At 37.6% G+C, this 12865-nt stretch overlaps 1 protein-coding gene across 5 annotated transcripts in view; it reads right to left on the bottom strand.

Moving 5' to 3' along the window:
- Window positions 1-12865, bottom strand: part of SEMA3A (semaphorin 3A) — a 330745-nt gene that overhangs the window by 26986 nt on the left and 290894 nt on the right. For all 5 annotated transcript variants that reach the window (XM_068920614.1, XM_068920525.1, XM_068920690.1 and 2 more), the window contains 5 exons: window positions 10752-10894; window positions 9480-9594; window positions 9315-9384; window positions 8087-8231; window positions 2382-2601 (listed from right to left, as the gene is read on the bottom strand). In XM_068920614.1, the coding sequence (XP_068776715.1) occupies window positions 2382-2601; window positions 8087-8231; window positions 9315-9384; window positions 9480-9594; window positions 10752-10894 (693 nt within the window). The remainder of the gene's footprint in view (window positions 1-2381; window positions 2602-8086; window positions 8232-9314; window positions 9385-9479; window positions 9595-10751; window positions 10895-12865) is intronic.

Raw genomic sequence — 12865 nt, 5'->3', positions numbered from 1 at the left:
GATGGGACAGACCTGCACAGAAAAATCCAGGGCTGAGTTCTGGCTTTGTCACAAGTCCTGATCAACAAGTAGGAAACTAGACTGCGACTAGAGTCCCTAATCTCCCCAGTCTGTCCTTTGCTTGAGGAAGACGCAATATGCACTGATGGTGTATCTATTTCTGGTTACTTTTACTTTGAACAGTGGTGGTTTCTGGCGTAGTGGAGACAGAGCCTTAACTCTGCCTCCTTTCGTTTTGCACCGGCCTGGAAGATGGAAAATTGCAATAAGCATAATGAGCTCAGAAGACTATGGAGCGCTAGTTGTCTCCCTGCACCCAGGCCTGGATGCCACCACTCAGACTCTAGTCCCATGAGGAGGTGTAACCTCCAGTTGGAAAAAGAGCAGTTTCTATTGACAAGCGTAATGTTGCACGAAATAATAACACTCTGCACTTATGAAGCTGTGTTTTTTGGTGCGGAAATCTTTTTTCAGCAAGTGCAAGTTATAACATTTCAATACTTTTCTTACAGTTCTTGGGCATAAACAGCAGCAGTGTTGGATGGCATCCAGAGCACTTATCATGCACCCAAATTTTAGAGGTTTAGTGAATTAAATGAGTATCTAAGTCCTCAACTCAAAGGCAAGAGCTAGGTACCAACCATTAAGGCTTCTCCAGAGGGAGACCTTGCCTGAGCGATTAGATGAGAACCACCGTACATAATGATAGCTATCTAAAAATTATAGATCAGTTTTAAGCAAGTCATCTGTACTCCCTGAAGACAGTCAGAAACTTCTATATAACTATTCATCTTAATCTAATAGGTCTCTAAGAAGGCAGAACAAACCTCTCTGGAAGTACTTATCTCTCTCACTTGAAGAGGCCAAAGCATCTTTCTTAGATTGGATGCCAAACTTAGGTGAAATAAACGCCACTTTTTGTGCATGCTCAAGATGTAGACATAAATCAGTTGCTTATGTTGAGTGGACTAGATCCTAGCCTGAATGCAGAAAGGCTTATTTTCTCACACTGGAGCCAAGGGGAATATTGTCATTAAATATTTCTGTGGGCTGAATCTGGTTATAGAAGACTTGTTGAAAGGCACAAAACATTGTCAATGGTAAGATGGCATTAAACTCGCTAGTATTACTCACCAGTGGAAAAAATGTGTTGTGTAAAATCATATGAAACTAGTTACTGTTGTTTTACACAAGAACATATTGTAACAATGCTGTTTAATAACTCAGTTCACAGCTTCCAAGAGCTGGAACGCTTTTTGCAGAGCTGCATTTCCTGCAGTAAATGTTCTGAATTGCTGCACATGCAGTACGTTTGGTATACAAAGCTTCATCAGCTCTCAGTTTACTCATAATATATTTCAAGCACCAACATGAAAGAGACCTTGAGATTTATTGCTTTGGAAATCTGATCCCAAGTCCGGAGCAAAATTGTACTTAAAGCAAGTCAGAAATTGGACTGTTCCAAGACAGAAAGTCAGGTAATTTTTGGTCCAAGGCTGAAAAAGAACAGTGGGTTTTTTGTTTTGACTTCATGATGCCAACACCTAATTGCTAGCCATTATGTTCAATAAAAATTTGAAATACTTTCATTCAACGTAACTGAAACATCAGTCAACTATTGCAAAATCCTCAAAGGTGAAGGAACAGATCCACTAATTGCTAAGCAGTATAGTTCTGAAGACACTGAACCTAAGCAGACGCACATCAGCTAATTTCTGGCCACTGCCTTTTCTTGTTATTACCTTTCTGGAAAGTTCCCTTCTCTGAACGCGTATTTCTACTTTTGATAAGATGCCCAAGCTATGTCATTCTGCAAATCCTTTCGAAAGGACATCATGCTTCTATTTGAGTACCAGTCTTTCTTAAAACACTGTGTATCTGCCAGATATCTGCATCTTAAATAAAATGATGACTCTTCTAGCTAAAGAGCTGGGTATCTTAAGTCAATACTTAAAATACTTGAAAGGCACACAAGACATTTCCCATACCTTGAAACTTGTCTCAGTCATGTTAATGCCTCTTATGACGTCTTTCAAAATGAGTACCTCAGAACCTGCATTTTAATACTAAATTATAATTAATAGGGCAAGATACTTCTAATAAAAATCCCTAATAACAGTAGCTGAAAAGAGAGCAGTTTGATCTTACTCCAGATGGCAAAACTCCTAAAGAATTAAGCTATGCAGGCCATGGCTTGAACCTGTAATAGAGAATCCTTATGTAATACAAAGGCCTCCCCCTGACACAAACAGTCTTGAGTCTTGCCCCAGATTTCTACACGATACACTGGCACATAAATCAGTGTTCTGTCTTTGAGATTATGAAATTTTATCTTATCTATGCCTCTGTAATGCATACAGCGTAGATTCAAGAATTCTCACCTGTGCCAATAAACATCACATCATATTGGCCATCTTCTGCATCAACTCGATCTACGACTATCTGTGTGAACTGGTAATCCACATCTGTTTTGATCATGATTGGACGGTTGTTGATAGGGAACACTGGGTTGTACATGGCTGGATGACTTCTTGCAAATGTTATAACTTCATCAGGAAGGTCCTTAGTAGAATCAAAGCCTCCAAAGGTTTTACTGGGACACTGTGAATAAAAAGATTTTTTTTTTTTTTTTACTGTTTAGCGGAAACATATTAGAAATCCATTTCATTACAATCATTCCAGCTTCTTCAGTTTATTATAAAGTATGACATGGGATCCAACTGTTTCGTGATAGGCAGTAACATTTAATTCTGCCACTAGGTCTCTGCTTTATTTATTTATATATCTAGTCTGGATTTAAATCAATATATTCAACAGATTGCAAATGAGCAGCATACCTCATTTTTCTAACTATTATACAAAAATGGATTTTTAGTAATTTACTGATTAGTGTTAACCTTTATTTGTCAGAAGAAAGAAATCCTGCACTTTCTAAAATCATTCAATACAAGAGCAGCAATTTCAGTATTCATTTAACTATATCACAGAAAATTAATTAACCATGCCATCACCCTGATTTCAAAGCATTCTCTTCTGAAGCTGACTGTAAATTAATTCCTTTCCTTGGCTGTTGAATCAAATCCTTAACTGCCAGGACAATTCCCTGTTCTGCTGACTTTTCAAACTCCTGATTGTCCCAACATATCTGTATCATTCATGTAGTCCTGATAATATGGTCCTGTTACACTAAATTATGGCTACAGATATTCTAATTTGAGCAGTTAGGGAACATTTTGGCTAAATGTGACATATTATTTACATCTATACTGGCTACACACCTTAGGGTCCCTTTATCTTAAATGGAGAGGAAAGGCATAATTTATCCCATCTTAAGTCAGTCAGTAAGTGTAAGATAAGTCATGTCCTAAATGTGTCCCTTTCCTCCCCGTTGGTTCTAAAGAAAGCCTCGTGTGACCAGGAGCTGTTGCCACTGTTACTGTCGCTATGTATGGTTAGGTGAGACGGCTCTCTCTGAAATAAGTCCTAGTTAATTGTCTGTGTTCCTGCACAAGATTATGCTGCACAATAATGACAAAGTCACAGTGTCCGCTCAGGATTAAGCTGTTTCTGGTCCCTAAGAAATCACACAATAAAGAGTAGTTTGCTGCCTTCTACGGTCACGGGTGGACAAGTCATTGTTTTGCCTCTACAATCTGCCATCGTTCTCCCACTATGAGCAAAACATTGAAGCTGAGAAAGGAAGAAGAGGTAGATTATGGCTTTGACATCCATCCATAGCACTCCTTCCCTTTCACTCACCATAGCTCCCTATGGGAAGGCTCTAGGACTGTGGATAATTATCACTACTCACCCTTGTCTCTTTTACAGAATTTCTAAGTGTTTTATGAACAGTTAGATGCTGCTTCCAAGTAAGTATTATTAATAGCGGAATGGATGAGGAAAATGAGCCATGATGACATTAAATCACTGGTCCAAAGGTACAGAACAGAAAACTTAAGTGTCCCTAGCTGCTAATCTTTTCTTAGATATCTATTTCAGACATATACATCCGTGAAACCCAGCTAACCGTGATTACGTCCATAGCATTTGAACCTAAAATATAAACAACTGGCGTTAAAATGTGCTGTTAAAATTTGTCTTTTATTTACGCATATAGACTATATACCAAATAAATAAAAAATCTAGAGGGCAACATGTTATTAAACAAGAAGCTAGGCCTTGCAGGATGCTCAGCAGAAGAAATTGATTGTCTTTGCTATCACCTTGATCTAGATTATTAATAATTCATCAGAAATGAAATTAAAAAATCAATGTTGCCAAAAGGAGTAGTTGTTATATGCAGCAGAGGGACACTTCAAGCACAAAAAATATAAAGTATAAATTGCCCCTCTTTATAATATTTGTAAGTAAGCAAATTCCAGCATTCTGCTCTATTATGTAGCACGGAAGGGAGGAAAGGAGGAAGAAAGGAATTTTTGATTAATGTATGTGCAGCAGAATAAGCAAAAATAAGAAAACAAGTTAGTTGCTTACTTTATTGGGTTAAATTTTTTCAGTCTTTTTATTATTACATATTCTTGCTCTTTCACAGTGAAATATTATCCAGATATAATCAGACAGGCTTTTCATAATCACTGCCCAAGCCATAGCTTGTCTTAAAATTTCTGTTCAAAATTTGACACTTCAATTTCAAATTTTTTAAACATCTAGATTAATATTCTAACTATAGTTCAATACTAATTACTCAGATAAATTATCTCATTAATCATTACCTAATTAATGTAAAGAGCTTTAAGCAGAAAGATCACAACACAAGTACTAAGTATTGTTAATTGCAGCTGGGCAAACACTGAAAAACAGAAAATGAATATTCATTTCGTTTTTAAAGTAAATGCATTTCAGCTGTGTTTCAGTTGCTTGGATATTTACCTTTTGGCTCATTTTCTAACACAGGATTTTACTGGCAGCAGTGTTAACCAAGATGTATTTGATGCAGAAAAAAAAATCACATAAAACTAGCATTACTTTCCATGTATTTAAATGAGAAACCTGACTCTAAGGACCACACTACTGTTTGGATGCCTTACTTTTATGAGAATAAAGAATGTAATTTTATGTCTTTAAATATAAAGGACACTACCTGGACTAGACTGTGGCTCACATTCATCCTACCCCTCGTGGGAACCTGGATGAGATATTGAAATCAAAAATCTATTTGCCATAACTCACTCTCTTGTCAATAGAGTGAAATGGGCAACATCAATCAGTGATTTAGCCTAATAAATTGCTTGCAGAGGAATCTCAGCTCACATGAAACCTGAGTTGTCCTGAGAAGAAAAGTCCTGTCATGTCACAAAACGAGGACACAAAGGAAGCCATTATCTTTGTTGCTAATGACAAGATTGCATTTGATATCACTTGGCGCAGATCAAGCTAATAGGCCAAATATGGGCCGAGAACTCAACTTTATACGCCTGACTGAACTCACTGATATCAAGAAAACAAACTATTCTGGTGTCTTAACTTAGGCAGCACGAATATGAATAACCTGATCAATTTTGGAGAGATGAGCCCTATTCTTGAATTCAAGTGGAGTCAAAATAATTCTTGCATTTAACATCCATTGGCTCTCAGTATAACATGCAATGTTTTTGATTAATTAAGAAAAATTGGCTAGGACATACCCTAAGTGACCTATTAAGGAATTCAACATAATAAATCCATAGCTACAGCCTTTGACTTTGCTACTGGCAGGAACAAAAGGTGCTTTGCTCATAACTGAACTCTTGGTACCAAAAAGTAGAGAAAATGCAGGTTCTGTAGCTGAATTCACTGAAAGTCAGGCATTAATTTATAAGAAGATATGAAGTATAGAAAAGAAATTCTCCCTCCTCTACTGAATAAAGTTTAAGGATAAAAAAAAAAAAAAGTTCTATAGAGTTTAAAGGAAAAATCTTGGCAACTTCTTTGTAAAACGTACAGGCAGATGTAGTGAAGCTGATGTAGAACTGTTTACAAAGATTTCTGACTTTTCAAAGGAACTATTAATTTTCCTTTTCTTTACTCATACTGGGCAAGTCACCAGATATTCAAGAAGTTTATTGGCATCTCACTGATGAAATTCCTCAGATAATTCAGCACTGTGAAAGTACAGTGAGATCTGGAACCAAATCACTGTAAGAAGCTCAGGTTTTGCTTCTCCCTTCCCTTTTGCTGATTTTGGAAAAGGAAGCCACAAGACTGACATCTAAAGAAACTTCAAAAATCTTTCTCCTGTATTCTCAACAGGTCTTCAAAGACATTGAAAATAAATCAGATTTTATCACTTTAGAAACAAAAAGCTCTGTTTCAGCCAGAGATATCTCTCATTTTATAACTCAGCTTTATCCTATTAATACAAGAGAATGATTTCAGCAACTGCAAGAACAAAAATACTCTTTGAAAGTGGTAGATGTCGGGATGACAGTCACTGGCAGTGATCGAGGAGAAACTGCAGGCCTCAACTGCTCCTTTATTAACATCATCTGTAGTGACATGGCCTCCATGCACCACATGATTTGACTGCACGATCATGTGAAATTTGGGATCACGTTCACCCTTAGTTAAAGAAAAGGTTTACAGTGAAATCTGAATATCTTTGCACTTTACTCATGAATTTTAGTACAGGTATTTTATAGTGAAATTCTAAGTGTAAAATCCATCCTGAGAAGGTAGCAAGAAAAAGTATATGCATCACTTAACTATATTTCCCTATTTTGGCAAAAGATCTGGTGGCTTAGACCATTGGCCTAGAAGCTGACTTTGGGACCCTGCTTTCCAGCTTGTTATACAGGCAACACAGAAATATCTACTCATTCACATGTTCCAAAGGGACATAAATAATACATTTTTTAAATCTGATATTTCAGCATAAACTGCAGCGATTAGGAAAAAAAAGTTCAGCATCACATGAGGAAAGAAATCTCTCTTGATGCTACAGAGCTTGTGTTTTATTTCTGGAAAAAACTAAGAATCCCTTTAGCAGTCATATGCAGGGAGCGCGGACTGTTATGTAACATAGCTGTCAGGCAGCCATTGTTTTCTTTTACGTAGGAAGTCATTTTCTTTAGGCTAAATATATATGTTGTCTAACTGTTGGAAATCAGTTGAAAGAACAGATGAAAGACAGTTGAAAGAATTAGTTTGAAAGAGCAATTCTAAAAGTACCAAATAGAAATAAAAATCTGGTTATTTATAAAGCATCTAAGCTATTCCTGGTTTGTTTTCAGGCTTATATTTAAGGATACTTTTTAAAGAATGTTATGGACAGATGTACATGTACACATATGTATGCATGCGTATGTATATGTACATATGAAATGGATTAAAACCTCAGCAGTGCTATGCCAGGGTTTAAATGGGCAAAGTCTAATTACACCAGCTGAGGAGTTATCCCAGTACATATTAATTAACATTTTTTTTCATAAGTGCCCTGTCTTCTTAGGCTAACGGCAACATTAAACACAGGAAAATACTTCTAGAACCTCAAGATATTAGTTGGAAAGATGCAGATATGGGTGTCTTACAGCACCGATATTTTAGTCATTCATAAATCAGAAACAAAGACATAAGTCAAAACATAGACTTTTTAAAAAAGTGTTTAGGGAACTCATTACAGTCTCTCTATCATTGATGGCAGAATTATCTGTCTTCTTATATGGATTTCAATGGTGAGAACAATTGAATATTTATTAACAGCTGCTCTGTTTTGCATTCATTCTCCTTAAGAATGCTTCAGTCAATAACTGGAATAAATACAAATTCGGAAGACAGAACAACGTAGAGTGATTTATTAAACGTTGGACCTTCAGCAAAGCTCTGCAGCCATTGCTCAAACTTCTCCTGAAGTTAACATGAACATCCAGATGAAAGCCAAGATGAAAGTACCCCACAGCTTCATTGCTTTAGAAGAACTTAGCAAATTCTGGACCTTGGGGAAACTGTTGATTTTTGCTTACGCTACTCTGCCTGCACCTCTGTCTCCTTCTGCTTCTTTCTTGGGTCTCAGCTCAAGGACCATGTAATGTGTGAGAATATTTTCCATGGTTTTATCTTTTTAGATTACTAGGTTTCCTAGGGTACTCACAGTTCCTGGCCGTGGATATGGCACTCGCCCTTGGTAAGGGACCCACTGGTAGTTGGGGCCGTCTCTGTGAGCGTAGGGACCAAGGAACACCCTCCTCACGTCCGTCATGCTGTACGTACACACCGCCGACCCCTTGAAGATATTACTAAAAACCAGAGGAGAAGAAATCGAGTCAAGTTCTTTAAATTATCTGTCAGTTTAATCAAGTAGGAGAGCTGTGGGAATAGCAGCTTGTTGCTTTCTAATTTATCGCATGTGCTGATTATGAAAACTCTGACATGCTCTCAGAGCAATCCGAACTCACCTCCTGCAAGAGTTCAGCATTACTGATACGATCTCCCAGATATTTTGCTAAGCATATGGCTGCTATTCCACTATTTAAAACATATTGTCCCCATAAGGCCAAAGCCCCAACTTGAGTAAATTTCAACAGGCCGGTCTCCAGGGCACTATTCGGCTCTTTCCTTTCCTTCACTTTTTTATTTTTATTTTTATTTTTTTTAGTATTGTCTTTCGTCATTCGGGCAGCACAGACGCAAACTGCAGTGTTGTTTCTTGCCTTGAGATTTCTAATTGAAGACAGCAAGTACTTGTAAATCTCCCTGTTCAGCGCATGGTTATCTCTAGGAACATTCTTCCTATTTCAAAACTAAAATCTCTGTCCTTCATAGATAAATGTAGCAACGCTCTCTGCCACCAGTACTGCAAACCTTCCTCAGTCCAAGTATAATTTTGTTTTTACTGAACTCACAGTGCAACCAAAAACATTCAAGCCACAGATAGGTATGGTGAAGCAATATAACTTTGGAAAGATTTTTAAACTTTCTGGATTTCAGCAATATTTTTACTAATACCTCGGTGAGTGGCTAATTTTCCACATAAGAGTCATTCACTTTTACCCCTCCCCCAAATAAGCCATGTTTATGCCTTGTGTTATTTTTCCAGGCCTACGCGGGAAGGGCTGCAATTTCTCCTCTCCACTATTAAAAGCCAATTCAAAGGCAAGAACAGCCTGAGGAGCTGATAGGCTTTGTGATTACTTGTTTCAGAGCGATGATGCACGTTGCTCATAAGAAAAGAAACCTAATTCATTGCTGCTTACTGCCACTGACTTTTCAGTTCAAAGGTTAAGCAAATTTTGTTTCTGAAAAACATTTTTAACAAAGAGGCCTCTCTGAAACAAGCAGCCACCCAAGTTTCCATGCAAGTAAAATGATACATTCTGTACCTGGAAGTTGTAAACACTCCATAGACGATTGGATTTTTAGGGTCTTTTGAGTTCATTAGAAACACATCCTCTGTAACAATAATAAGAGAGAGAAAAGAAAAAAAAAAGTTACTCTCTGCACTGCCAATACCAGAAAATGTTTCCGTATTCAAAGATATTACTCACGTAGCTCATCAAAGTGTGTGTCGATGCCATTGGGTCCCGGCACAGAACAAATCAGCCGTGCTTTCAGGAAAGTTGTCCATTTGTTAACAAGGCTCCTGTGTCCACCGAAGTCATTCTAAGAATAAAAGTACTCTGCATTAATATCTTGTAACAGTCTTTGCTTGCAATCTCAACTGAATACAGGCAAAATGGATTAAATAATCACAAGATGCTGGTTGTAGAAAACAGAGAAAACAGAGAAAAGAATTCAAATTTTACATACCAAAAAATATCGTATTTTCAAATACATTAATTGTGAATTATGTCTCTTTTACATAGTAGTACTATATAGTTCATAGTATCACTGTAGAGATGATATAATTTCCCCCAAAAATGAAGTCCTTACGTATTCTAAACTATACAACAGTGGAGTCAGCAGACAGGCAGGCAGAATATTTTGCTCCAGAGCTGCTGATAAGCTTTAACGGGCTTATTATTCTTAACTAGGTAGCAACAAAGGAGCAATAGAGCTTGCACATGACCAAAGCAGATGAAAATGTCAGAATGGCAGGATCACATTCATAGCTGCCAAACTGGGAGCAGAAGCACACCAAGGACTCCATATATACGAGGTAATTGATTTTCAAGCAGCTATGTCTGAACCTGAGGAGATTGTGCCTATGGATTAACATGAAATTTTACTGTAAATATCATAGCTGCCAAAGCTATAACATTTATGAATATCAGTTAATTCATATAACTCTTTTTAAAAGTCTGTCAGAAAAATATTTGGATGTTTATCAGGGCAGATGGATGAATCAATGTGGAATCATTAAGTCTTCCAATTGTTGCCATCTATAGAACTTAGCTTAAACAACTATTTTTTACATCTTCCTTTGCCTCTGTTTAAAAAAGTTTTTCGCTAATGTGGGAATGGAAAGGCATTAAGGTACATAAAAAGTAAATTCTTCAAATGTTTTTGGCCTACCTGGAAGTATCATATTTCCTGTAAAAGACTGTGTCTTTTGCAGACACATTCTGAGCCTCAAAAGATGCCAATGATTTCTTAAACAAAACATCACAGCTTCGTGAAGCTTCCCAAACAGAGGAGAACTGAGTAGCACACCTTTCTGTGTGTTAGCTCATACCTATTTTTCACTCCGCATGATCTCTGCTTCATTACAGCGCCACTGTTAGCACAGAATAGTTTACAGGCAAGAAAATGAAGTTACCAAAATCGCTCACAAAGTGTGCAAATATATTCAAACTCACACAAATAAGTCACCGTTTTACCTTACAGATCTGCCCTATTCTGGCATGAGTGGCTTTTCCAGTGTGCTCTCCATCAATTGCATTTTCACGGAAGAAGAAATAGATTTTGTCATCTTCTGGGTTGTCACTCTCTGGTATCAGGTGAGCACTAACAAATCTAGGATCTGGGAAAACAATGCCATTGTGCATGTTACTGTTTCATGAATTAAACCACTTGCCTTCCTTACGTGAACAAATTGTGACTTTGCTTGACTAACTGTGACTTGGCCAAGAATGAACCGCTACATCACATGGCAAATATTCCTATATGAGGTACACTATTGTGCAATTATGTATAACATATTTACATTCCTCCTACCTTTTTTGCAGTAATTACCTCTGCTTTTGGAAATAGACCCACAGGCTAGAAAAGTATGATCAATCCAAAAGAACTAAAAAGTGCAGGTTGAACTAAAAGTTCAAACCTCAAACTTCAGTTCCTCATGTTCCCATATTGCCTACTTCCAAACTATGAATCTCCCAAAAAACCCAACATTTTTTATTTTGTTTTCAGACGAGAAGTATAGCTGTGAATTTCTGTGGCGAGAAAAGTCTGTTCAAGATTGTGAAATACTATGTCTGGTCTTCTCTTTTTTTAGATTGTTTTCAGAGAAAATGTTTGTTTCCTGACAATTACAGTGACACCATTATTTGATGATAAAGAAGAAGTATCAACAAATGTAAATACATAAAATTAAGACAAACTGATTGGTTATGTAAAACCAGTGGTAAAAAGTTTTGGGAGATAAATCTGTGTAAGTCATGAATACGCCCATACCAGTGGTGAATCTGGCTCATCACTTTATTTTACTGAGATACTTCAGCTGCTGTCTTTCATTGTATTTGGAAAAAGAAAGCATATCCAGTAGATTTACTAATCTGTTTTACAACTAGTTTACAGCCTGCTGGGATAATTAACTGTGAACTATATTTAACTACTCATAGCCCTTTGCCTATGTTAAATTATAACCTGTTTTAGCATCTTGTGCTACCTTCTTTTCAGTGTAAGTTTATTGCTGTGTAGTCATGGAAATAGTGAACTGCGTTTTGTTCCACCAATTTACACTTATTGTCCCACTAAATTCACTGTCGCATTAAGGACACTTGTGCTTGTAACCAGCCCATTTTTATATATTAATATATATGCATGTATGTGTTTGGATGTGTCTGTTACATATGCACATATGGCATCATGTTATATATATACTAATCATAACAACCTTCACACGAAACTACAGGAACTAGATAATAAATGCAACTTCATGCCTTCTGCATTACATGACACACGAATGGCCATACTGGCGCAGAGCAAAGGTTTACTCAATCTGTACACAGACTCCAACATTGAGCAAAAGTAACTATCTAGGAAAAAGTAAGAATATGGTAAGTGCAAATGCTGTTTTCCTGGGATAATCTCCCAGCATCCAACTATTTTCCATGCAGCTACTTCCCTGAATTGGCCAGTTTCTCTGCACTTAGCAACTCTTAATAGATTTTTTCATCCAGCTATCTGTACAGACTCTTCCTGAACCCCCGCAAACTTCCATCATTCACAGTATCCTTTGGCAATCTGTTCCTCAGGTATACAAGCTAAAGAAATAAAACCTACTTCTGATCTCTAGTTTTGAATATGGATCCTACTAGCTTCATCTGATGCCTCTTCATTTCTTTGCTGCAAATATCCACAGTGTTCAAGATGTCCAAGGAGCATCTCTCCTCTGAAGAAAGGCTGCAAGAGCTGGGCCTGTTCAGTCTGGAGAAGAGAAGACTGAGAGGCGATCTCATCAATGTGTACAAGTATGTGAAGGGAGGGCGTCAAGAGGATGGGGCCAGACTCTTCTCCGTGGTGCCCAGCAACAGGACAAGAGGCAATGGGCACAAACTGAACCACAGGAAGTTCCATCTGAACCTGAGGACAAACTTCTTTCCTGTGAGGGTGACAGAGCACTGGAAGAGGTTGCCCAGGCAGGTCGTGGAGTCTCCTTCGCTGGAGATATTCAAAACCCGTCTGGACGCGATCCTTGGCAATATGCTCTAGAGGACCCTGTTGGAGCAGGGGTGTTGGACTAGATGATCTCCAGAGGTCCCTTCCAACC

The sequence above is a fragment of the Struthio camelus genome, chromosome 1 (genome assembly GCF_040807025.1).
Source record: "Struthio camelus isolate bStrCam1 chromosome 1, bStrCam1.hap1, whole genome shotgun sequence".
NCBI classification, from domain to species: domain Eukaryota; kingdom Metazoa; phylum Chordata; class Aves; order Struthioniformes; family Struthionidae; genus Struthio; species Struthio camelus.
This window is presented reverse-complemented; position numbering and strand designations above follow the sequence as displayed.